The following is a 24,157-nucleotide window of genomic DNA, read 5'->3' on the forward strand; positions in this document are numbered from 1 at the left end:
TTCTTTAAAAGAGCATTGGTTTCGGCCTCCTTCGTCTTACTTGTCAACTGCTTACTCTCTTCCATCTAAGTAACATATTAACATATGATGTTATATAATTTAAATTGGTTGCTTACTTTCAGTTTCAATTCCATTACCCTGTGCTCTAGGTAAGTCTCAGAATCGTTACTTCCAGTGCCATACGTAGTGTCATACAACTGCTTTTTGGTAACTTCTTTGATCAAATTGCTGATCTTCAATTGAAAGGTATTCCAACTATAAATTGTTGCTGCATCTCTATCTATTTCGTTAACGTTTCTCATAACGGCTTTTTTTGCCTCTGACACTTCAAGCTTCTTTCTATCATATGGATGATATGCAATCATGGCATCGACAAGAGCAATAACTCTTCGGTCTGTCCATTCTCGGTAGTGTTTTTTAGGTGGGGAGTTTTTTGAGGTGTCGTTGTTTTTAGTCATTTGAAATATATGAAATAGGTTTATTATTTTTGAAAGTAGACAAAAGATAGCGTTTAAAAATAAGAGAATGCAATAGCTTTATTGGAAATCATCATGACGAAATTTCGTAAAAATCACTAAAATAAACCAATATAATTCGCTGAAACGAAATAACACAAAAAGGCGTTGGATTTATTTCCTCCCTGTTTCCCATCCATTGCTTTGTGCTACATCGGAGCTGAAGACCAAGGTTTTTCCTTTTTTGAGAAAACATTGAATTGAAATTTGGCTCCCCAAAGCTCTCTAATAGAGAGCCATGGGTGTATTCGATGTGAATCTAGATGAAAAAAAAAAAGTCAGTAAACCGCCTATTTCTAGAGTCAATAGAGTCAATAGCCACCAAGAGGCAACAAGGCTTAGACTGACGCGAGGGCCAGTGTGTCCAAGTCGGGTCTCAATGGAAGTCTGGTGGAAGTATAGCTACAAGGCTTAGGCTGACGCGAGGGCCAGCGTGTCCGTTCGCCTACGACGTTGGCATACTCAACAATGTGGTGGCCGTATAGCTACAAGGCTTAGACTGACGCGAGGGCCAGCGTGTCCGTTCGCCTACGACGTTGGCACGCGTACTATTGACCGTTTGACTGAGTAAGACTGAGTAAGTAAACTTATCTTTTGTTTTGACTTGAATTGCACAATTAAAGAAGAAAGAAGAGGCGACAAAAAAAATAGTCTCCCCATGTAATTACGTTGATGTCGAAAGTTGATGTGGCCAAATAAACATCTTAGAGTTCTAAAAACAAAACAGAATGAATATATACATCTTTGACAACATATTTGCTCTCTTTACCTTCACGTTTGGAACTGTTACTGCAAAGTAATTAACGATTTACATTCAGACGAAGAGTTTAGCTGTGAGAAGAAAATTGGGGGATGAAAAAAAATCATCCATATACCGTGAAAAAAAAAAAAAATCTCACAGAAATCTTTTCATCCAATAATATTACACTATCTTGAATGACACAATAACTTCTGCTCCCAATTAGAATGGCGATTTAATTTCACACTTTCAATGCTGCTGCTCGATCCTAAAAACGTATATTTTTGCAAAATCAAAGTTGCCGCAGTCGTCATTTTCACTTACTGTATATATATATATATAATACATATTAGCTATATATATTAGCTATATATATTAGCTATATATATTAGCTATATTGCTAACGTAGAAGGCAAAATGTTAACTTTTCATCGTTATTTGTAAGTGATGATCACTTGGATACCTGCTTTATTACAATATCATTGGCATCCTAAAATGTGTCATGTAGAGTCTGTACCACACAACCTACCAGTAACAAAATATTTGTGAAGGCGTTTTGGGAGTATTATTTTATCTTTTCCTCATTTCTTTTCAGTGCCATGGTGAAGAAAAAAACCACAAAAAGACTTCCTAGTGAAATCAATTGGCTGCGTAAGAACAGCAACAACAACATAACACACATCGACTTTTTTAATTTTTTCAAAACGTACGATACAAGAAGAGTACAAATACGCTTCTTAGCAATAACCGATTATGTGGAGGATGAGAATCTGAAAAAAAAGCTAAAAGACAATTACAACGTGTGGCGCAAGACAAAAGCTGCTAAAGACTTCTGGAAGCAAAGAAATTTGGAAATCAACCAATTGAACGATGGAAACTCTCCCCCTCGACCCCAAGAAAGTGACCATGCTAGTTCTTCTGTAACCACAGCCAGTGCTTCAGCAACTACAACCACCACCGCCACAGTAGATAGTGTCGAAACAATTAGTTTTGAGGATGCCAAAGCAATAATAGCCCAAGATGTGAAAACGGAGCATAGCTCAAATATGTATTCAAATTCTTTGTCACGATTCAAGAGAGACGTATATGAATCAATGGAGGCTCCTCTTACCTATGAGACTCACTTGCAACAACTACTTGCATTCTCTGATATAATCTACCTTGAGAAAAATTCATTTTATCCTGGATTGCAAAGCTATTTCGACGAGCCTATAGAGACTATACGTCAAGACATGTATAATAACTTTGGTTTCAGCCAACTGAATCAGAAATTTCCAGTCGATACCATTATGACTTTAATGATAATTGCCAACGACTTAAACCGTGGTACAATGTCAAGGATTCAAGCGGAGGGCAAGATCTTAAATATGATCATCAACAACACAGATCAAACTATAATTAGATTGCTGCAGTGTTTTAAGTCATTGGTCGAGTTGCTTCCTCTTTCAAATCAAAAAAAAGAATGCAAAGAGTTCGAACTTTGCACGAGATACCTCCAACCCTGCTTCCAAAAGCTGTTCGACTGCGATCACAATCAAGTCATATTCAAATGGCTGAACACAAATTGCTTTTCTGATACAGACGCCGATCCAAATAAGAACCGACCGGATGGAATCGTTGAGAATGACTCGATGGCAATTGGATATTTCGAAGTAAAACCGATCAAGGATTCCAAAAACCATAGAAAAATAAATATGGATCTTCACAGGCTATGCACATTTTCAAAGGCTGGCACCAAAAATTACAACAGAAAGCATATGTTTCAAATTATGGCCGTTGGTACAAACATACAATTCAACATCAGCGAGGCTAGGGAAGATATTTTAATGGTTGCAGAATTAGATTGCATTCGTTTTCCCCTTTCCTTGGATGAATTACCTCAACTTGTACCCTATCTTGACAGATTGTACCATGTTGTAGACGTCATCCATAAATTAGGTTATACTAGCAATGCATTCCAAGTCGATGAATCATTTAAACCCGCCTTAGATCCTAAGGTAATCAAGGCAATTATGGAGAAATCAGTAGACAGGAACCGCGAAAATTCATTTTACCGTCCTCGCCATTAAAGTTTTACTTTCCTGTATTACACATGTATTCTACAATTATTCCCCTCATTTTGTAAATAAATTTATTCACTTTTTAGTTTTTAATAAAAAGTATCATCAGCTAAAAGCAGTAGTTTGCCATACGTAAAAGCAGGATCCTCATCAATGTCCATTTCTTTAACAATCTCTTCGACTCGGTTGTCACTCATTACAATTTCATTTGCTATTCTACAATGTTTGTTCATATTATAATCTGAAAAAAAAAAATACAAGTGTCTGAAAAGAAAACAAATTAGTCCGAATTCCCTTTTTTGATTTGTCTGAAAACGAATTTTTATTGGTCTGAAAAAAAAATAATCATTTGTCTGAATTTGAAGTGCGAATACTATACCTTGAATTTGAAATCTTGAAGCTCAAAAACTTTGCCTCCAACAAAAACAAAAAATTAATAAGCGTCATAGGTGATTGGCTAATTGTAAAAGTGAGCGGCCTATAAAAAGGAAAGAAAGAGTTTTATGTAATGGATTCTCACACTTACAAGTGTTTAAGATTGTTTACATCTTGATGTGACGTAAATCTGATTTGGTCAGCTAAGTGGGAAAAAGTATAAGATTTGTTACCTTGGCAAAAAAAAAGGTTTTTCTCTTTTTTTTTCCTTTAACAAATAAACATCTTGAATTTTCATGGAAGTGTAAGGTAAAGTACATGCTTTGAAGATATACTTTTTTAGCTTCTTATTAACATCCGTACTTATAAAATAGAGGCAGTAGGTCCTGGTCCAGCCGACTGCGAGAAAGAAAAACCTTAGGCAAGTTTACATAAAATAACCGTAGCTCTTTTATACTTGGTTCTGTATACAAATCTCTATCATAACAGTCTTTTGGCCTTTAGCAAGTCAAACTGTTAGGAGGTGAACAGCCACACCTCTTTTTTTTTATATATACAAAAGGTGTTTCTTGGTGGCACACTTTTATTTTTTGCGCTTGTTGGGTAGGGTTAAGAGGGTATCAAAGGCAAATGACCTTGGGCAAGTCTTTTGTCTTTCAGTGAACCTTAAGCAAGTTCCTGTAAACATATAAAGAGATTTTGTTGCAGTTCCTCCCTTTTTTTAATATATACATATATATACAGCAAATGATTCTTGGGTCCCCGATCATTTAGCTAATGACCTTAGGCAAGTCATTATTCTATTCATACCAATATGATGAAGGTCTACATGCGTTATTTGTTCCTCTGAGGGTATTTTTTTAGAAACTTTGCACTTGGCCGCCCAAAGGGGTTCCCACTCTTTTTATTATAGGTTTATTGGAACTCTGGTGTGCGATTACAAATGTTAATAAATAAAATAAATTTTTTTAAATTATGATAATATTCTTCTTTCTTATTCATCGACAAGTATCGTTTTACTTAAAGTTGACTCATTTATATTGTGATTGTATGTCATCAAAAAAAAAAAAAAAAAGTCCTGTTTTAAACCACATTCAAATACGTCAAGCAGTTACTAGACTGCATTTTCCAGCCCATAATAAATGATTTTGGGTGTTCAAGTAAATGAAAGCTCGTATTATTTTTAAACGTGTACATATACATGTCAATTATAAGCACAAGGTCACTCTTTTTTTTTTCTGATAACATACTACACAGGGGGAGTTTCATTTCCATTTAAAAAATATGTCAATAAAATAATTTTTGTTATTTTTTTTTTCCAACTGATTAAACATAATTATGCAACGATCACGTCCATTGACCACATTAAGTAGACACTTATTACAAAAGTCTAACCTGCGAGTCTTTAGTCGTTCATTTACCGGGACATCAGTCACTGATCAAGGTAATGACTTTTTTTTTTTTTGCATCTTTTTGTATACACACAAACACTGACCCCTCCCTCTCTCAGAACACAGAAGCAATGGCAAAAAACTTTACGAAACCCATGTTCCCATATCTAATATTGAAAGAACAGTCTTGACAGTGGCTTCTGCTGTCACTGCATTGAACGACCCTTATCGCGGAGGTAAAATATAGATATATATACTTTTTATTTGCTATACAAAATGAAAAAAAAAAAAAAAAAAAAAAAAAAAACTAACATATATATCAAGATATGATTGCTACCCTCGGAGAAGCCACAGGTCGTAAATTCTTAGCAAGTATGCGAGATCAAATGTTAGAATCCAGTGTGGGACGTCGTATATTGCGAGAAAGACCCGTGATTAATACACGCGCTTTAGATTTTGACAAGTTAAAAAGAACGTGTGCTCCAGGTACATTTGGCCAAGTTTACATTAGTTGGCTTGAAGCACAAGGTGTGACACCCGATACGCGCTGTGATGTCAAATTTGTGGATGATGAAGAGTTGGCTTATGTGATTAAGAGATACCGTGAAATTCATGATTTCTTTCATACATTGACAGGATTAGGTGTCACAGTGGAAGAAGAGATTGCTCTCAAGTGGTTCGAATGGGCTCAAACGGGATTGCCCATGACTATGTTGGCTTCCCTTTTTGGTCCTTTGCAACTCTCTTGGCCAGAACGTAAGCGTCTGTATACAGGTTATGTACCTTGGGCTTTACAATGTGGTGCTTCTTGTCAACCACTCATGAACGTTTATTTTGAAGAGCATTTTCATACACCTCTGGATGAGTTTCGTAAGCAACTTGGCATTACCATGCCTCCTCAATTTTACGATAAATAAATTATTGTTCTGTTCAAAGTAAAAAACAGGTTTTATTACTGTTTGCATCTCATCTATCCTGTGTACTAGTGATAACATGCGTTTGGGAAAGTAGTGATATTAACATGACACATGCTCCATTATTAACGTATAGCCACGAATAACCTATTAATGCATTTATTTAAAGAAATTAAAAAGACTATGCTGGTATGCACGAGTTGATAGAGACAAAGGATAAATTGTACAAAATGTTGTCTCGATCGATATATTTTCAACATCGTCTATTTCAGCCCCACTGTCAAAAATATAAGCTGATTTTATTATAAGTGATACATGGGGGATTGTTCTAGAAAAAAATGATAGATATTGGGTGAGAAACGATGCATTGTTATAAAAGTTTTATGGGCAGATTATTTTTAAGCTCAGGCCGACCCATACGTAATTTGGTAGCACAAGGCACGGATTTTTAATGATGCCGAGGAGTAGTAGCAAAAGTGTATAGACGAAACTTTTTCCTTGTGTTTGTATACTTGTATTTGTATTTTTATTTCCGATAAACAGAGTATCAGTTTATTTTTAAAGCAATTTATTTTTTATATCAAAAAGAAAGAAAAAACGCGGCTGATGGGAAACACGCAAACGTATTTTGGGGAATGAGTCAAAATGAAAAAGCGCACGAAAACATGACATCATACGGAGCTACAGGTTTATTGTGGGTTTCAAACATGAATTGACACTTTACTGTCATGTTCGGATCTACAGCTAGAAAAAGTGACAAAAAGAGGGTGACAAAAAACACGCCATACGCGGAAAGATAAGATGAAAGGGAAAAAAAAATAACGTATTGTGAAATCTCATATGCAAATGCCATTTGAATTTATTGTGTAACAAATCTTTTTTTCTTTAGTCATAGGATGACGCCAGTCAGTCCACTTTTTTTTTTTTTTTTCTAATAAAAGGAGCGTATTTTTCCTGTTTGTGTTTATTTTCTTCTTTTTTCTAAATTAATTTTTTAAAATCATCTATAATCAATATGTTCTCCAAGTCTGTTCAACGTCTCTCTTCTTCCGTCCGCATGACCAAGCGTTTCTCTTCTGGCAGTGAAGGTGCTACTGCTTCAACTGGTTCTTTCGGTCAAAAGGAAAAGGCTATTGAAAACCAATGGGCTCGTGCTCACGTAAGTTAAAAAGAGTTTTGGGTAGAAAGAAACGTGAGAATAAAAGAGTACTGATGTCGTTCTTCTTTGTAGGATGCTGAAAAGCTTCAACTTCTCCGTGATGCTATTGGTAAGCAAGAAAAGGATACTGCCTCTCTCAAGAAGAACCTTGCAGAATTAGAAAAGAAGCACGCTTCTACCAAGTAAAAACCCCAAAACAACAAATCATAACAAGTGTACCATCATGAATAGCTAAAGATTTATATTTCCTCCCCCCCCCAAAAAAAAAAACTCATTTATATTGTACATACTCTTAAAAAATCTTTCTCTTTTGTTTCCAATAAATAAATAAAAATACATATTAAAAAACAACAAAATCTAATGGTGTAGCTGATAAGCCCTTTGTGTTTAGCGTCGCGACCAAAATATTTAGTTTGGGCGGTGTGAGAGCATATAATGTTACACGAACCACTGCATTGTATCTGGATTTTTAGCGCACAAAAGATGATAAAGAGTAATAGCGGAAGGTTTTTCCCAATGAATTTGTGACATTTTTACCAATGAATTTGTAAGATTTTTAAACTTTTTTTATTATTGTTATTTAAATTATTTTTAGAAAAGATAGAAATTGGCACAAAAGAATAGAAGGATTATGTACATGAATAAATGTAGAAAAAAAGTATTTACAAGATTGAGGAACCATTTATCAATATACAAGTGGGGGGCTTTTTTTTTTTTGGTCTTGCTTAACTGTCTTCATAACGACAGTTGTAATTAGTGCAATGGACACCGCCATAGTCACACCAGCACGTGTTACAGCCATTATACCAGCGGTCACCATATCTACGACCATTACCACAGCCTCCACCGCCATTGTTACCACCATTGTTACCACCTCCACCGCCGCCATTACCGCCACCATTGCCTCCACCGTTACCTCCACCCATACCTCCGCCCATACCTTGCTTGTTAGCATCGTCAGGTTCATCTTGTCTACGGTTAAAGGCAGCAGCAGTGACAAACACAAATTGTAGGAGCAAGCATGCAAGCGTCAAAAGAGTTAAAGAGTATTTCATTGTTTGATAAGTTTTTTTTTTTTTGTAAAAATCAATTGAGTTATTGATATCGAAAAGTTCACTACCGAATGAAGGCTTCTTTTATACCTTTTTTTCACCTTTGTTACAGTGAGGGAATGATTTCTAATTATTGGCTACATTTACGTCCTGCAAAAAAAAAAAAAAAAGAGATAGAGGGAGTCATGCAGATGTGGATGGTACCAATAAAGTTCACATTCTACCGTACATGTACAAAATACTTGACTTCTATTTAATTATTGTGGATGGGCGGCATATTTTTTTTTTTTTTTGTGAAAATAGAATATTGGCATTATTCTATTAGATAGTTTGTCTAGATCTTTTTTTAGATTTGCAATTCAAGATAAAACGTGTCTTTTAATAGCTGCATTGTCATTTCATTACAATCATCGGTTTTTCAGTCACTTTTGCTGCACTTTGCTTCTGCTATAACTCTTATTTAGTATCTAATTTCTACAAGTGGGGGGAGGGACGACGTGTATAAAAGGTGTAGGTCTTGAAAAAATTAAACTCAAAACGCGGACCCAATCAAATACCTTTTCCCATTTTAAGGATAGTAAAAAATTAAGAAAAAGCTTTGATGAGTTATTTTCGTTGCCATTGTCTTCACACATTCGTTGTTTATGCCTCTCTGTAAATCACATCTCGTACATTATAGCTTGTTGTACGTGATATAACAAGAATTTTCTTTAGTTGAACAGCTGTAGAAAAAAAAAAAAAAATACAAGGACATGTCTGCTTATTGGTTGAGCTGTAAAAGTAGATCCCCGATGCAGGAAAGATCTTCATCATATTCCAAACTTTAAAACTTTGAACAAACTCCCCTGTAAGCTAAATCTCAATGTTAATAAACTATAGGTTTTTACGTTATAAATATGTGGAATTTCGTGAATATTCTCATTAAATAAACATCCTCGTTTATCACCTCAATAAGACATCTTTTTTTTAAAAAAATAAAATATCTGTTTTTGGACGGACGAATGATCATCTTGAGGTTTGAAACATGACAAAACGATATAGATGCAAGTGAAGAACTCTAGCCAGTCTTTTTATTTGTTTACCACTATTTAGTTTAAAAGCCAAACTTTAAATAAGCCGTTTTAGTAGACATGGATACTATAGTAAATAGCTCGCAGGGTTGGGATAAGTCTATCAACTATTGTATCACTATTGATCAGTAATTCTTTACTTCTTCCTTTTTTTACTATTTTTATTGGGTAGGTTTAATATCAATGGCTAACAAAAGATCGTTCCTTACCCCACTTTTGTTTGTTTGAAAAGAAACGAATCATAAGGACACTAGATTTAAGAGCTAAATAGGCAATACACTGAAATTGACTATACCTTTGGAGGTACTAAATGGACATTTGTAAACGAAAAATGCCAAAACAAACCCCACTACACTTAAAAGCATATTTTCTGTAAACTCCTTTTTATTCAACATAAACTAATTTTTTTAAAAGTCTGGCTTCAGAGTGATACGAGGGTATCTTATCCAATCAAGTTGTTGACTTGGCTAACTTTCAGCCGACATGGTACTTTTTCTTGCTTTGTCCACTTGAAGCCTGATGTGAAGTACAGCGCTCGAATTGGATCTAATACGTATGATTTCTTAATAATTGAAGTCAAGTGTCCAAACTCTGCCAAAGATGATTTATTTTAAGATGTCTGTGGAGTTGCAGCTTATGATCAATCGTACAGTAGCCACTCGATTTAAGGGTGATCAAAAAATATCCAAAATCTCACCCTTAAATAGAAAATACCGTTAAGTCGAAAAGAGAGACTGGTGAGTTTTTTAAGTTGTAGCAAAGTAGGTATAGTTGTGACGGGAACCAGAAAGTCATACGTGCTTCGAGAGACATAAAATGAGCGTATCTTGATCAGTAAACAAAGAAATGGAGCAACCAATTCCATCCTATAAACATCATAATCGAAACATATTCCTAAAGAGTTAACCAGTTGCTCTTGACAATGCTTTGCTCATATCTAACTCTACCTTTTCCTACAACTCCATAAACGACAGGCTTATATACATTGTTGTCTATCATACAGTAGCCGCTTTTAAGGGTGCTCGATTTAAGAGTGGATTTTTAAAAAACAGCATCCGTCCCTAGCATTAACGCCACTAAACCACCATTCTACTTAAGGGTGAGATCCCAATTCACCATACCCTTAAATCGAGACGGTACATCACTGACCAAATGTGTTGAATGTCCGAGCAAAAGAAGCGTTTTGGTAGTAATGATCATATTTCACGTAATACTGGCTTTGGTGGACATCTGTTTACAATAGTCTTGCTTTTCGATTTAAAGGTATTTTCTATTTAAGGGTGAGATTTTGGAAATTTTTTGATCACCCTTAAATCGAGTGGCTACTGTACGATTGATCATAAGCTGCAACTCCACAGACATCTTAAAATAAATCATCTTTGGTAGAGCTTGGACACTTGACTTCAATTATTAAGAAATCATACGTATTAGATCCAATTCGAGCGCTGTACTTCACATCAGGCTTCAAGTCATTGTTTCCGATCAAAGGCGTGAAATGACTACATAATGCAGTGAGGTTATGAGTTTGCATATACATGTTCAAAGAAAACTGCAGTACTTACCCATCTCTACTCATAATACCACCAGTAGAAAATACAACATTCAAGAATGGATCTAAAGCCCTTGATATAAAGAGTGATTCACAAATCACCACCTCCGAGCATCGATTCACCACCAAGAATGACCACCTCCGAGCATTGATTCACCACCAAGAATCACCATCTCCGAGCATTGGATCACAACCAGGAATCACCATCGAGGATCATTGGACTACGAGCAAGAATCACCACCGTACTTGCTTCACGAATCATGTTTATTTTTACATGGGCATGTTTAGTGTATATACTCTCGGCATTATCATAATTATCGAGCCTACGAGGAAGAGATTGATATTTATATTATTGGACGGAAATCGGAAAAAGTTGACTACTTACAGGTTGTACATGATTTTTGCAACTGGATATTTACTATCCTTGGTCATGTGCCCCAATGCTACATCCATTGCTTTATATTTACAGGTCGCCACAATCACTTACAGGCATACTTTTCTAAGTAAATATACTCGCCGTGTATGCATTTGCTTAAATGCAGATTTTCGTAATTTAAGGCGGGATTTCAAAGATTACACCGTACTCAGACTATAAATGGCTGTGACTACACTGTAAATGGCTGTGATTCGATGCTATTAAATATAACAAATTAATTAAGTAAACAATGCCGTAATTTTTTTATTCACACGTACTTGGCTTATACGAAGGATAGCCTCTTCATCCTCTTCTGGTAGAGCAGTATACGATTCATCCCCCTCATATTGTGTGAAAAAATCACGGTCTACATGGATGGCCGAGGTTATGTCTCTGTCCAGAAAGTAAACATGGTTTATAGCCATTTTTTTAATATCAGGTAAAGACTTGAGCATGAGTTCTTCTTGCAAGCATTGGTTTCTAAAATCGAAGCACATTCTACTAATATTATTGCCATTGAAAAAAAAAAAACTACAGTGGATGGTATAAATAATTATGAATATTATCTTGCGTGTCAATCAGCTTACATAGGGCTTCATCCTTTCGAAATTTACAATAGTATGGTCAGAGTCTGTTGTGTACAGTGAACCTTGGGATTCTTGCGAAGAGATTGGCTGCTCTTCGGATGACAGGCTACTAAATAGATATTTTTTTATAAATACTTTTAAGTTATTTGAGTTTATAATAGGACGTTGGAAAAATTACCTTGTTTCCGATTGCTTTTGTTTTTTATTATTTGAACTTTCAACATCATCACTTAGTTGTCTATAAATTTATTGATGGTTAGTTTCAATAATCAAGAATACAGGATGGAGGGTATATTACCTTTTAATCTATACAAACGAGATGTTTTTTTTTTTTAGAGTGAGTCAAAATGTTGCCTATTTTTTATAAAGTGAACAAATAAATACCGTATGACTTGAATTAATGAAGCTTGAAGTATTAACTATTTCAAGCTTCACACCTAAAAGTAGGGAATATTGCATAAAACGCATAAAATTAGTTTCGGTTTGCAGAAGAAGTGATGGTGATATACTTACGTCGATTGGTCAGAAAAGGATTCAGAAGGGTTGAATCATTTTCTAACAACTTCATTAGCTTTTGTTTCTAATCACAAAGCATTTTTCGGCGACCCTCCAGTTTTGCCTCCAGTTTGTTGCTGTTTCATTATCGATTCGGCTTAAATTTTGTCAAACCGGCTTAAATTTTGTCGATTCGACTTAAATTTTGTCGAATCGGATCAAAAAGCTGCTGATATAACTTCAAACTTTTTTTGCTTGAAGTTAAGTTAACAGCGTTGGAGAGACTCCAATTGCCAAGAGGAGTTTTCTCGAAATAGCACACGCTCTGGGGAAAAAGGAAAAGTGTTATGAAAAAGTGTTTTTCTTTTTTTTTTTTTTCTTTTTTTTTTACTCTACCTCATCGTATGCTTTCACGCGCGGGATGGCCTTCGAATAAGGAGAAGACGTCATGATTCTTTTCAAGTTTACCGAAAAACGAAATTCGATCCCGGAGTACCTTCTTGATATGTAAAGGCAAAAAAGAACAAGCCTTTAGACACGTACCAGTTTTCGACAGGCCGAGACACACCTACGGTTTTTTAGAGTCGCGTGATCCATTCTTTTTCTTACGTGGTGCGTATTTATTACTTCTCTTTAAGAAGATGAAGATGTTTTACAGCATAAAAAGAAAAAAAGATGAAGAGAAGAAGGGAAGAAGGGAAGGAAAAAAATTTTTTGGGCGGTTTTTATTTTTAGATTGATAAACAAGAGCTGGGCTTATGTCAGGATGATTTAATTGTTTATTATTTAATCAGAAGATCGTGTGAGCGAGTTTTTTTTTTAATAAACTGATAAACAAGAGCTGGCTTACGTCAGGATAATTTAATTGCATATGTAATCACCCATATGTTTGAGCCTTCACATACTAGAAAGCAGGCGTATCTATAGTCTCAAAAAACTAGGTAGATAATAAAAATAAACGGGTTTCTTAAGGACAGTCAAGGTGTGCGTAGTCGTAATATCGGATTATGATACTTTAATAGACACCAAGAAATCAATATAAATCATCGTCTTGAAATAGATACAAGTTATTGCAACCAGCATATGATAAACCAGTATGTGTGTGTTATAGCATACTTTCAGCTTCTCATTTGGCCTTTAACTTAGTATATCTGCGTAAGATTAAGATCAAAGAGCTCAAAGGCGAAATAGGGATGATGGATTTGTGAAAATAAGTATAAGTCGTTTACTATACATTTATTTGTAATTGTTATATTGTCTTTGATTGTATGTCCTTGTTCCGCCAGATCACAGAACTTACGTTGTGACTACGTGCACCTTGGCTGTCCCTAAGGCAAAATTGGCTGTCTATAAGAAATGCACTTTTTTAATCGTATAGTACTGCGACGTTTTAGCTAGGATGCAACTGATTCCTCCGTTATGGATAGTGTAAAGAGAACGTATTAGGTTTTAAAAAAATGAGTCTTGTCACTACTTATAATGAAGAGGAATTTTTTGAAGGGATATAAAAGAGATTTGGGTATGATGGCGGTGGTAACTATAAAAAAAAAAAAAAAAAAGTGAAAGCACGCCTGTAAGAAGAGAAAAAAAAAATTAAGTGTTTTTTCAGTGGTTTAACAGTGGTTTTTTTTAAACATTCTTGACGAAATTTAAAAAATGGATGAGGTCCCAAGTACATATTACTGGCAACTATTGAATCCCAGGGCTTAAATTGGACATTTGGACGTTTGACCAAGTCGGACCTACTCCAGTTTTTAAGAATTCGGATTAGACACCCGTAAGTCTTAAAAAGTCTTGACCAAAAATGACCCCCAGCAGTGTCTCTTATATAAGAGTTTTTTTTTTTCACTCTGAAAACTGTTATTACTTGAAAATCCTTGTTTATTCTGTTAAAACGTCCAGGCACATTTCTATATTTTTAAAGTCCCGCCTTTTTCAGCAGCTGGGGTTGATCCCAAATCTTTTATCAACGGGTCATTACTACTAGGAAGACTCTTTACATTACAAGTTGATATATGTGTTGACGTAGTCTTCTTTAAAAAAAAAGGTATTCTAGAAGAAAATGACCACGCTGATTGTGTATACAAATTTTTATATGCTCATTCTATAATAAATTTGATTTTAAGATTAGTGTTTTGGCCAATAAGATTAATTTAACCTTCAAAGCTTAGGCACTGAAAGACGTCAACTGTAAAAAAGGAGGGATTTAAAGACTTTTGATTGCTTGAATCAAAGTATCTTATTTCACTTAATTTGGCCTATCATCTAGCTGTTAATGAAAACCTTAAATTCACAGTAATCTAAGCTGGAATTGCACTTGTTAATAAATGGGGCAGACATTTCAGATTCTCTAGTCTAAAAGAATACTTCCAGTGCTATTTTAGATTTACAATGATACGTTTTTGAGCTTTTAAAGGACCAGTATGATGTTCTCTAAATTATTGGGATACTCAAGATATCTTCTTCAAACGAGAGCTTCACAAAGTAACTAATCACAAAGACTTGAGTTGAAATCTTTTATCGACAATAAATAATTAAAAACCAAACTGGATTGGAAATCTCAAGTGACTGAAATCATTAGTGGGAATTGTGTCAATTTACAAATGTGTTAGTGCTTTACGTTATTCAGGATCAAAGTCAACACTCTCGCCTGTGTCCTTCTTAATCTGGGCATAATTTAATAAAGTTTACTGTCTGCTTGAACTACATCATGACACTTTACTCGTATTATCTATTGTGATGGCATACTATTGCAGCTCTTCTCACATTGAATCTATATCAATATTTTAGAAGGTACTTGCTGCTGATAAGGTCTTTCATCAATACGGCCTATATACTCATACCGTATTGCTTTCTCCCTTGTAAATTAAAGGTTTTTTTTTTTTTTTTTTTTTTTTTTTGCACTTTAAATCACTAATTGCATATAGTTGGTGACATAATAAAGACGCGTGAAGGTGAAGTAAACCCACTATGTCTTCTAGGTTGATGTTGATGTAGAATTATATGTTTTTTTCAAAAAAAAAAAAAAAAAGAAAGAAATGCGGGGGATTATGGGTGGGGCCGAGTTAGAAAATATGTGTGGTATGGCAGAATGACTGATCACGACGTGATCGCACTCTTAAAACGATTGTGTATTTTCACAAGAAAGTAAAAATATGTCATTGTTAAAATACGGTATTTTATAAAAGCCTATTTTGGGGCGTACTGATAACGGGTATTGTCCGCGTAAAAAAAAACAAACTTATGGGTATTTTCACTCAACGCGGCTTTTTTTTTTTTTTTTCACAACGGGGGGAGATTGTAAAACCAAAAAAAAAAAGTTGGGTACGAAATAGAACATCTATGGAATCCAAAACAAATAAAAATTTGTAAGGCGTCTAAAGACCCCGATAGACTTTTACTAAAGGCCTTTGACCACATCAATAATATAATGGGTGTTACTTAATGACTCCATGTTGTGTTTACCCAATAAATTATACACAACAGCTACATAATATGCATGCTGTTTTAGATGCATAGACTCACTTACATTAAAGTTCAACATAATTGTATTTTAATATTATTAGAATGATGCATACGGTAATTGAAACATGCCATCTTCAGGTAATTGTTTAGCCTTGAGGACATATATAAATGTAGATATGTAAATATCTTTCAAAGTACGTAGACTATTAAGTGTAAAGGAGGCGGAGAGGTATTTTCCGCATAAAATAAAACGTGCCATGAACACAATACAAGAGAGTAGACCCAGTTAATTAAACTGTTTCAAGTTAGAGTGATAGTGCATTTTTACATTTAAGTAAATACGATATTGTTAGAAAAACGCGTGATAGTCTGAATAAGGGGGAAAAACATGTCATTGTTAAAATACAAGATTTCGGTAATATTCTATGATTGCATCTATTTCGAATGGGGTATTTTAAAAGGGGTAATTTTGACAAACATGTCATTGTTGAAATGCGGTAATTGTAAGCTAACGATAATATCCATGATGTACTTTTTTGGAAGCAATAATTTCCTTCCAAAAACCATGTCACTGTTTAAAAAAAACGCGAGATTGGGGGGAGAGGAAAAAGAGGGGTAAATCCGATAAGCATTCTATAATTAAACTTTTTTTTTTCGGATTATTGTCAAATAGGGTATTTTCATAGAAATAAAAAAAAAGAAGGTTTGTTTAAAACGCGGGATGGTCAATAAGTCTGAAGTGAAAGAGGGGAGTATCCAGCATCACACACTCCCACAAAAAAAAAGATGTCATTGTTTGAATAACGGGAATTGTAGTAATTGAGCATTCTTTGTTCCCAAAGGATGTCACTGTTTAAAATAAACGCGAGATTCTTGTATGGAAAGAGCGTGAAATGAATTCTTAAAATGCATGTATTTACAATAAAAGAAAAACGTGGTATTTCATATAATTCACCATCATCACCCAACTGGGATGCAGCTGTTACTGACAATGGATTATTATGATTGGATAAGCAAAAAAAATGTCGATCACCATTTTTATTTTTTTGGAGTAACCTTACACTGGGGGAGTACAGAAACTCCCAAATGACGTTAGAGCCTTGTGTAGCTTATTTTACTCGAAACAAAACAAAAAAAAACTCGAATTCTCGGAATCCCCGCTTCTTTGTTTGTCTTTTCTTAAGAGGGAATTCCTTCGGGAGAGAGAGAGAGACAGAGGAATGTGGCAGGGACGCTATTCATCCCTTTCTTGTATCAGGCGAGTCTCAATAAGATGAGGCTTTACCCCAAAGAGGATTTTTTAATTAAGCTTCGTAATGGGAACTTTAACTAAAATGCCCATGCACAAAAACTTTTTTTTTTTTTTTTTTGATCTGCCAAAATGATGTCATGTTTCTTTTTTAGATATACACACACAGCACACATATGAAAAATAAAAAAATAAAAAAGAGGAGCTTCAATTAATAAAAATAAAAAAAAAGAGGCGTCAGAAGAAGCGTTTAAACAAGTTATGAAAGCTTGCATCCTTCAATCTCCAACCTTCGGCTTGCGTTTCCACTATTTGATCCACCGCCTGCAATGGAATCGCCGGCTAAATAAAAAATTTTATATATATATATATTTTTTTTTTTTTTGACATGAGTAGACAAGTATTAAAAAAGTAAAAAAAAAAAAAATAAAAAATAAAAAAAAAATATGTGTAACAAAAGAACGAGAGAGTGCATAATAAAACATCTCTCACTTTTTTTTTTCATATTTTATGCATGTTGCCATTGATTTACCTTGACAAATTCTTCTTCTTGATCATGTTTGGCTCTTAGCCATTGCATTTTAGGGCCAACACGAGAACTTTCATTCACTCGAAAACCGAAAATGCGAGGTTGGTATATATGAGGTTTGGGTTTTGGCACCAATTCGGCATAGGTCTCAAACATCAAATGGGCATAAGTTGTGCCAAAATGTGAGCCTAAATAGTTGGAATGAATTTAATCTTCGGGATATATATATATAAAGGGTTGTATATAGATTTACCATCAATGTTTTGAAACATGGGATTGGGTGGACAATAGAGATCCATGCAGGAAGGACAGTAAAGTCTGACACTTTCTTTGGCAGCTTCATCGTATCGACCGCAAGGAATCACAGGACATTTGTAGCAGTAAACACGAGGACAAACGCCAAATTGTTCACTTGAGTAACGTTCAGCCATCACTCTTAAGCCATTACGAGTCACTAAATAACGTTGATGGATCAATCCATATAACATGGCTGCATAAGGTTCAACCACATTAGGATCCACATAGCCCATTTGACGTGGTTGACGTGGTGTCTCTTTCCAAAACCCATCGTCCTCCTCCTCCTCTTCTTCTTGTATATCCTCATCTCCATTCTCATCATCATCAGCCGTAGCAGTGGCAGCTTGATCATCGTCTGATACTTCTTCTGGTTCAATATCCAGAATCATCTCTAAGGCTTCGTTATAAAACGGGACAAGTGCAGATAAGCCTGTTAAATTAAATTCATCTTCAATAAATTCCTCTGGAATTTCCAAGTAGAACTCATGGCCTGAAAGTGAGCAGAACCAACTAATCCAACTTTGAAGTGACCCATCAGAATTAGATGGTGAATCATCATTTTCTACTTTTTTATAGTTAGCGTTTGCTTCTTTTTTTTTATTTTTTATTTTTTTTTTTATATTTCTTGTTTCTTGGGCTTTTCCATTTACCATCATACTCTAGATTATCATTCTCTACTCTAACTGTGTTAAATATTCTATCCATCAAAACTGTGGATTCACTAAATTGTGTAATGTTTAAAAAGAAAAAAAAAAATAGTCAGTAACCTATTTTTTTTTTAAAAATAAGGTTTCACTTTTTGATTGGCTTAAACTATGAGCTAAAGGGGGGAGAAGGGGGCGGGCGCGAATTTTTTTTTTTTTTTAAATCTTTTTCCCCTTGTTGGCCCATACCCTTAATGTCGACAACAGCTAAAGAACTTAAAGTAAACGACGTCTTGGTTGAAGAGGACGAGGGAAAACTTGGACGTAATAATGAAAGAGCATGTCAAACAAAAACATGGAGTGAACAACACTTTATAAAGTATCGTAAAATGAAGCGTAAATTAGTTGAAATGATTGCTGTAAGTTTCACTTTTTTTTTTTTTTTTTTTTTTTACACGTCATGTCCGCAACTTTTTTTTTTTTTTTGACGCGTCTCCTGTAGAAAAAAAAAGAATATCAAGCCGCGTTGGATAAAGCTCACCGTAAAATACAAGGATTAGAAAAAAAGAGTCGGTAACGTGTTTTTTTTATTAACATGTTTATTATTATGGCTAACTGTATTTTCATGATAGTCAACAGCTACAACAAAAGCGTACATCAATAAAAAAGACAGATGATATGGACACAAGTACTGTAGAGGATGAGATGGAAGATATTGAAGGTGGAATGCTGGATGAAGAAGAAGACGAAGAGGAAGATCAATTGGATGAAGATGATGAAATAAGTAGGCAGCGCCTTTTTTTTTTATCATTATTATCATTGATAGAGTTTATAAAACTAACACATTATTAGTTCCTACACCGAAAAAACAACGCCTTTCAAAGAGAAAACGTGTGCTTATACCAAGGGATGAAGATGGCGCCATCATCTTACCTTTTCAGATAGCGTCTTTAAATGTGATTGATTTGGGCACGATTGATAGCGAGAGACCTGGTTATCATAATGATAGGTACATATTCCCTATTGGCTACACAGTGGAGAGAACCTATATGAGTATGGTTGATCCCAATAATCAAACGACGTACACGTGTAAAGTAGAAGATGGACAAGATGGGCCACTGGTAAAAGCGCTAAAAAAAGATTAGTCTCCCCTCATAATGATTTACTCATCATATCATCATTTTAGTTTACGCTTTGCGCTGCGGATGCTCCTCAAATTGAATTATCAGCTAAGACAGCAACAGGGGTTTGGGCTTCTGTCATCAAAAGAGCAAATGAGGTTAGACAGAAAGAGTCTTCTAATGCTATTTCTGGCCCAGAATACTATGGATTTGCTCATCCATTGGTTATTGAAATGATGGAGGAAATGCCTGGGGTTGATGCTTGTTCCCGTTACCGCAGAAAGCACAAGGCATGAAAAATCCCTTATATATCACCCCCACCCCCCAATTAAGTGTAAAAAAAATAAATAAAAAAATACTAAAATAATAAAAAACCCCACTTGTATAAAAAAGGGAATGAAATGATGTCAGTGTCATCAATGCGTGTATGACTCTAATTTCCCTTCCCAGGCTGCTGGTTTGCAAAAAAAAGCTTATATAAATGAGGCCTTGTTTCTTTTTCTTTCTTTTTTTTATTCTTTATCTTTTTTTTTTAACAAATAAACACACACACACAAATTTAAAAAATAATGTCTTTTACTACCATGGATAATTCTAGAAAATGCATGTCTATCTATGCTATTGTAGACACCCCATCTCATCAAGATGTGCCTTTATCACCACCGGATTCCTACAAGAGCCGATCTCCCTCCTTGTCACCTCGTATGGATTACGCGACTTATAATGACGAGCGTAGAAACAGTTTTCAATTGCCCATGTCTGTTGAGGAGCGTCGATACCGAAACAAACTTGCCTCTGCTAAATACCGCGCTAAAAAGGTAAAAAAAATAAAAAGAAAAAAATCTTATTAGATGTTTGCATGATATTAACCTAAAAAAAAAAATAGCAAGCGAGCATGAAAACCATGACAACCAAAGTGTCGCAATTGATGACTAGTAACTCTACATTGCAAAGAGAATTATCTAAAGTGAAGCAGGAGAACGAGGTGTTACGTGCCATGCTTTCTGCCCAGCAACAAGCACCTGCTACGCCACCTAAGCATTACCAACCTTATTAAATAACTCGCTTCAAAAAAAAAAAAAATACCCCCACCTCCCCCTTTTTATCATCTGTACATTTCCTCCTTCTTTCTTTTAGTTTGCACCTCTTCTATACATATCTTTCTCTCTTTTTACATATTGTTCTTTGCCCTACAAAAAAAAAAAAAAAAATAAAAATAAAAATATTTCACTTATTTTTTGTTCATATAAACTCCTACTAAAGATCTAAAGAGATGGATGTAACCATGAATAATTATTATGGCAAGTTATTTTAGAATGTAAATTTAGATAGTTCTCGGAACAGGCACCGTTAACGATCTGACAAACGCTAAAATAGATAGCGCGCTACACAAAAGAAAATGATTATAATTTTGGGGCTACACAGAAGAATAAATCGCCCCGCCACACCCGCAATACTTGTCTAGACTTTTTTCTTGTCTTACTAGGTACACAATCATAATAATAATAATAAAAAAGAGGCCCAAACCCATAATGGATCTCTATCCCGACGGTGTGTAATTTTTATTCATATGACGGAAATTGGAAGATCGCACATCACATTTTTCCTGTCACTCTAAAATATTTTTGGCTATGACGCCACCGTAAACCTTTTTTTTTTTTTTTTTAAATTCCATTTCAGCTAAATCTTTGTTAGTAAGACTCTTACAATTTAGTATACTTTATGACACTATTTTATGCTACGTTTTTTTGTTTTTTGTAAATGGTCAATGCATTTATTAAAACGGCTCTTCAACTTTTCTGTAGCTTTTTGTAAACACACTTTCCTTTTGTCAATTAATAAAAAAAAAAAACGGAAACGTGAACACACACTTAAATCGGAAATTGAAAAAAAAAAGTATGGTTAGCTTTGGCAGGTGATTCTACATACACACACACACATACATACACACACACAAAAAAAAAGGTGCCCTTCTAATAACAATGCAGGGTTACTTTACATCAAATCCATAGTTGAATCCGAGATACATTGCATTTTTGTTACATTGCATAGAGAGAGAGAGAGTAGGCGGGGTAGGTAAGATTTTTTATTCAGGATAAAAAAAAAAAAAAAAAAAGATTACTTGGTAAGATAAAGTCTCCGTGATTTAATCAACGCGTCATGATATCACATAGATCTACTGATGAAACACATTTGGGCTAGATAGATTGTTATGAATGGGAGACACGCATGAATTTACAATGGCTATAACCTATTACGTTTTTCTTCTTACTTTATTGATCTAGTTAAACTTGATTTCTTTTTAATCGAGATTATTTCATAGTATAAATGGGGTTTGTAGATCAATCACTGAATAGAACAAACGAATCATCCATAAATACGTCTATTTTGTTCTATGGTCCCTCGGGGGCTCATTTGTACAAGTTTCTTTTTTGTTTATAATTTTTTCTTTTTTTTTTTTTTTTTTTTTTTTACGGAAAAAAAAAAACATTTAAACGACATGATTACATACTTTCTTTTTAACCAAAAATATACTAACATGAATTTTTATACGCCCAATCACTCACGCACCATCCCCATTGCCCGCAATGGATAGATGTCCCCCCCCCGCGAAAATTTCGTCATAAGTTACAAAATTGCTAGCCATCGACACTTAATTAGCGTCAATCCTGAAAATGGCTTAAATCCTTTTTTTTTCGTGAAAATTTTTTTTATTATCATCATTCTAGTTTCTCTTTCTGTCTCTTTCTCTTATTTCATTTTTAATTTGAAAAAAAACAAAGTTTTAATCAGTGTACATAATGGGTAATTTTACTTTTTCTTTTTTTAATATGATGAAATCGACACGCCATTTCAAAAAACAATAACAAAAAAAAAAAGTATCTCGGCGGGGAGGAAAAAAAAACAAGTGTAGAGGGGACGGCTTCCCCCCCTCATCCTTCAGCTGTTTTCTTCATTTTAATATATACAAATACAGTCATTATCTCTACAACTCATTATGCAAGATAATACAACCTAGATCTAAGCTTCTACAATAACTTTTTCCAAAGGTGTATGACCAGCACCACCCACAGCAAAAGAAGAAGTCTTCGTCAACCGAACAATAGACAATTGTTGAACCAACGCGTTTAACCCCTTTGCATGATCGTATTCCACATGACCCATAGAGACACTCCAATGCCACAACAAGTTTAGCCTTTGATCCTTACTGATCCACTGATATTTATTTTTCGGTTTTGACCACGCTTTTTGTTGCTGTGGCAACTTGCTATGGTGACCACTCGTCGGCAGCGTGCTGGAATTCAACGTGCATGAGGAAGTAGTGGTATACGTAAAAGGAGGAAATGCCACTGCTGTAGTGTGCTGCTGTAGATGACGACGTTGCCAATGCTGGATCAAGTGTTTCTTTTCTTGTTGCTTTTTTCTATCGCGATAACGTCGAAATTGATGTAAACCATAGCGTATGAAATAAGATAGGATGTAGACTGTGCATAAACAAAGTATAATGGTGGGGAAATAGTCTTGGTAGAATTCATTGCTCGGCAAAGATTCATGATCAAGTACCGTCATTCAAATTAAAAAGATAAATAAAATTAAATATTATGTATAAACAGAAAAAGAAGAGAGAAGAGAGAAAAGTAAATTTTTTTTAAAAAAAAAAGTGTCAATATACTTCTCCTTAGTAAAGTAATGCATACCGATGATGAGCTCTTTTTTTTTTATTTAGTTCAATAGTTATAAAGGAGGTTATGTTTCTTATAAGAAAGATCTACCTTACAAGACCAGTGACGCTTACTTCTCGGGTATCTAAACGGGACCTTGATTTTTTTTTTGTTTAGTGTTAGAGTTAGTAGGTACTCCAACCTTTTTACGGCCCGATCTCAAAAAAAAAAAAAAAGTGACAGAAAGAGAATACTTTACCCCATTGTTGAAATAGAAAATGATCTGTTACTATCTATGCAGAAAAAGACGCGATACGTAGATCTGATTGCGCAATTTCAACCCTTTGATTAAAAAAAAAGAAGGTTACTATTATTAAGGAGCCACTTCTTTTTAAGCTTTTTTTGGGGAAGGGGGTGCGCGCGCTAAAAGGTTAGATGAATATGTAACTGATCTTAACAAAGGGAATCTGGGGATTAACACAATAAAAGGCAGACCCTGGGAAAAAAAAAGAAAAGAGATCAAGTTTCATATAAATCCAAAAAATCATGAATGCATATAATCATTGCATAAAACTGTCGGGTGAAAAGTGCCACCATCTAACGTTGCATATTTCGCCAGATCGGTCGTAATTTTAAACTCTCTTTTTTTTGCAAGAGATTTTTTTTTTTTTTTTTTTTTTTACGTTCTCATGTCATACAGATGATCACCCATTCATCACCCTACACACACACATGCATACATTTTTTTTTAATTGTGCTTGTTACGCCCATTTGAATGTAAAATTAAATATAGTATATTTAAAAAAAGATCTTATCAAGAGTAGTGCGATTTTAAATAATAGAATTACTTTTTCATCTGACTCCAATGG

At 34.7% G+C, this 24,157-nt stretch overlaps 9 protein-coding genes across 9 annotated transcripts; 6 read left to right on the forward strand and 3 right to left on the reverse strand.

Moving 5' to 3' along the window:
• Window positions 1-1,853: 1,853 nt before the first annotated feature.
• On the forward strand, window positions 1,854-2,429 carry EV154DRAFT_391437 (uncharacterized protein; the record flags this gene model as incomplete). Its single annotated transcript, XM_051595115.1, has 1 exon — window positions 1,854-2,429. A coding segment is annotated over one exon (576 nt), but the record flags the coding sequence as incomplete, so codon positions are not given.
• A 192-nt stretch (window positions 2,430-2,621) lies between these two features.
• EV154DRAFT_415960 (uncharacterized protein) lies at window positions 2,622-3,323 on the forward strand (the record flags this gene model as incomplete). The annotated part of the gene is made up of 1 exon (XM_051595709.1): window positions 2,622-3,323. One exon carries the CDS (start codon window positions 2,622-2,624, stop codon window positions 3,321-3,323), a length of 702 nt encoding a protein of 233 aa, XP_051460371.1.
• Window positions 3,324-4,997: 1,674 nt separating this feature from the next.
• Window positions 4,998-6,017, forward strand: EV154DRAFT_600338 (ubiquinone biosynthesis protein Coq4). Its single transcript, XM_051607164.1, has 3 exons — window positions 4,998-5,133; window positions 5,200-5,316; window positions 5,405-6,017. Exons 1-3 carry the CDS (start codon window positions 5,028-5,030, stop codon window positions 5,995-5,997), a joined length of 816 nt encoding a protein of 271 aa, XP_051460372.1. The 5' UTR covers window positions 4,998-5,027; the 3' UTR covers window positions 5,998-6,017.
• A 965-nt stretch (window positions 6,018-6,982) lies between these two features.
• Window positions 6,983-7,509, forward strand: EV154DRAFT_499730 (uncharacterized protein). Its single transcript, XM_051600508.1, has 2 exons — window positions 6,983-7,153; window positions 7,226-7,509. The coding sequence occupies exons 1-2, from the start codon at window positions 7,010-7,012 to the stop codon at window positions 7,337-7,339; spliced, it is 258 nt and encodes an 85-aa protein (XP_051460373.1). The 5' UTR covers window positions 6,983-7,009; the 3' UTR covers window positions 7,340-7,509.
• Window positions 7,510-10,638: 3,129 nt separating this feature from the next.
• On the reverse strand, window positions 10,639-11,277 carry EV154DRAFT_560722 (uncharacterized protein; the record flags this gene model as incomplete). The annotated part of the gene is made up of 4 exons (XM_051605626.1): window positions 10,639-10,774; window positions 10,838-10,897; window positions 11,019-11,147; window positions 11,210-11,277. 4 exons carry the CDS (start codon window positions 11,275-11,277, stop codon window positions 10,639-10,641), a joined length of 393 nt encoding a protein of 130 aa, XP_051460374.1.
• A 6,266-nt stretch (window positions 11,278-17,543) lies between these two features.
• On the reverse strand, window positions 17,544-18,566 carry EV154DRAFT_536775 (casein kinase II regulatory subunit-domain-containing protein; the record flags this gene model as incomplete). The annotated part of the gene is made up of 3 exons (XM_051604163.1): window positions 17,544-17,752; window positions 17,818-18,423; window positions 18,512-18,566. 3 exons carry the CDS (start codon window positions 18,564-18,566, stop codon window positions 17,544-17,546), a joined length of 870 nt encoding a protein of 289 aa, XP_051460375.1.
• Window positions 18,567-18,731: 165 nt separating this feature from the next.
• EV154DRAFT_460036 (F/Y-rich N-terminus-domain-containing protein) lies at window positions 18,732-20,005 on the forward strand. Its single transcript, XM_051597504.1, has 5 exons — window positions 18,732-18,924; window positions 19,008-19,078; window positions 19,138-19,289; window positions 19,358-19,626; window positions 19,692-20,005. Exons 1-5 carry the CDS (start codon window positions 18,760-18,762, stop codon window positions 19,920-19,922), a joined length of 888 nt encoding a protein of 295 aa, XP_051460376.1. The 5' UTR covers window positions 18,732-18,759; the 3' UTR covers window positions 19,923-20,005.
• Window positions 20,006-20,381: 376 nt separating this feature from the next.
• Window positions 20,382-20,683, forward strand: EV154DRAFT_415850 (uncharacterized protein; the record flags this gene model as incomplete). Its single annotated transcript, XM_051595701.1, has 2 exons — window positions 20,382-20,444; window positions 20,513-20,683. 2 exons carry the CDS (start codon window positions 20,382-20,384, stop codon window positions 20,681-20,683), a joined length of 234 nt encoding a protein of 77 aa, XP_051460377.1.
• Window positions 20,684-22,647: 1,964 nt separating this feature from the next.
• EV154DRAFT_560727 (uncharacterized protein) lies at window positions 22,648-23,196 on the reverse strand (the record flags this gene model as incomplete). The annotated part of the gene is made up of 1 exon (XM_051605627.1): window positions 22,648-23,196. One exon carries the CDS (start codon window positions 23,194-23,196, stop codon window positions 22,648-22,650), a length of 549 nt encoding a protein of 182 aa, XP_051460378.1.
• Between the last annotated feature and the right edge of the window lie 961 nt (window positions 23,197-24,157).

The sequence above is a fragment of the Mucor mucedo genome, assembly GCF_025094135.1.
Source record: "Mucor mucedo strain NRRL 3635 chromosome Unknown EV154scaffold_20, whole genome shotgun sequence".
Lineage (NCBI taxonomy): Eukaryota > Fungi > Mucoromycota > Mucoromycetes > Mucorales > Mucoraceae > Mucor > Mucor mucedo.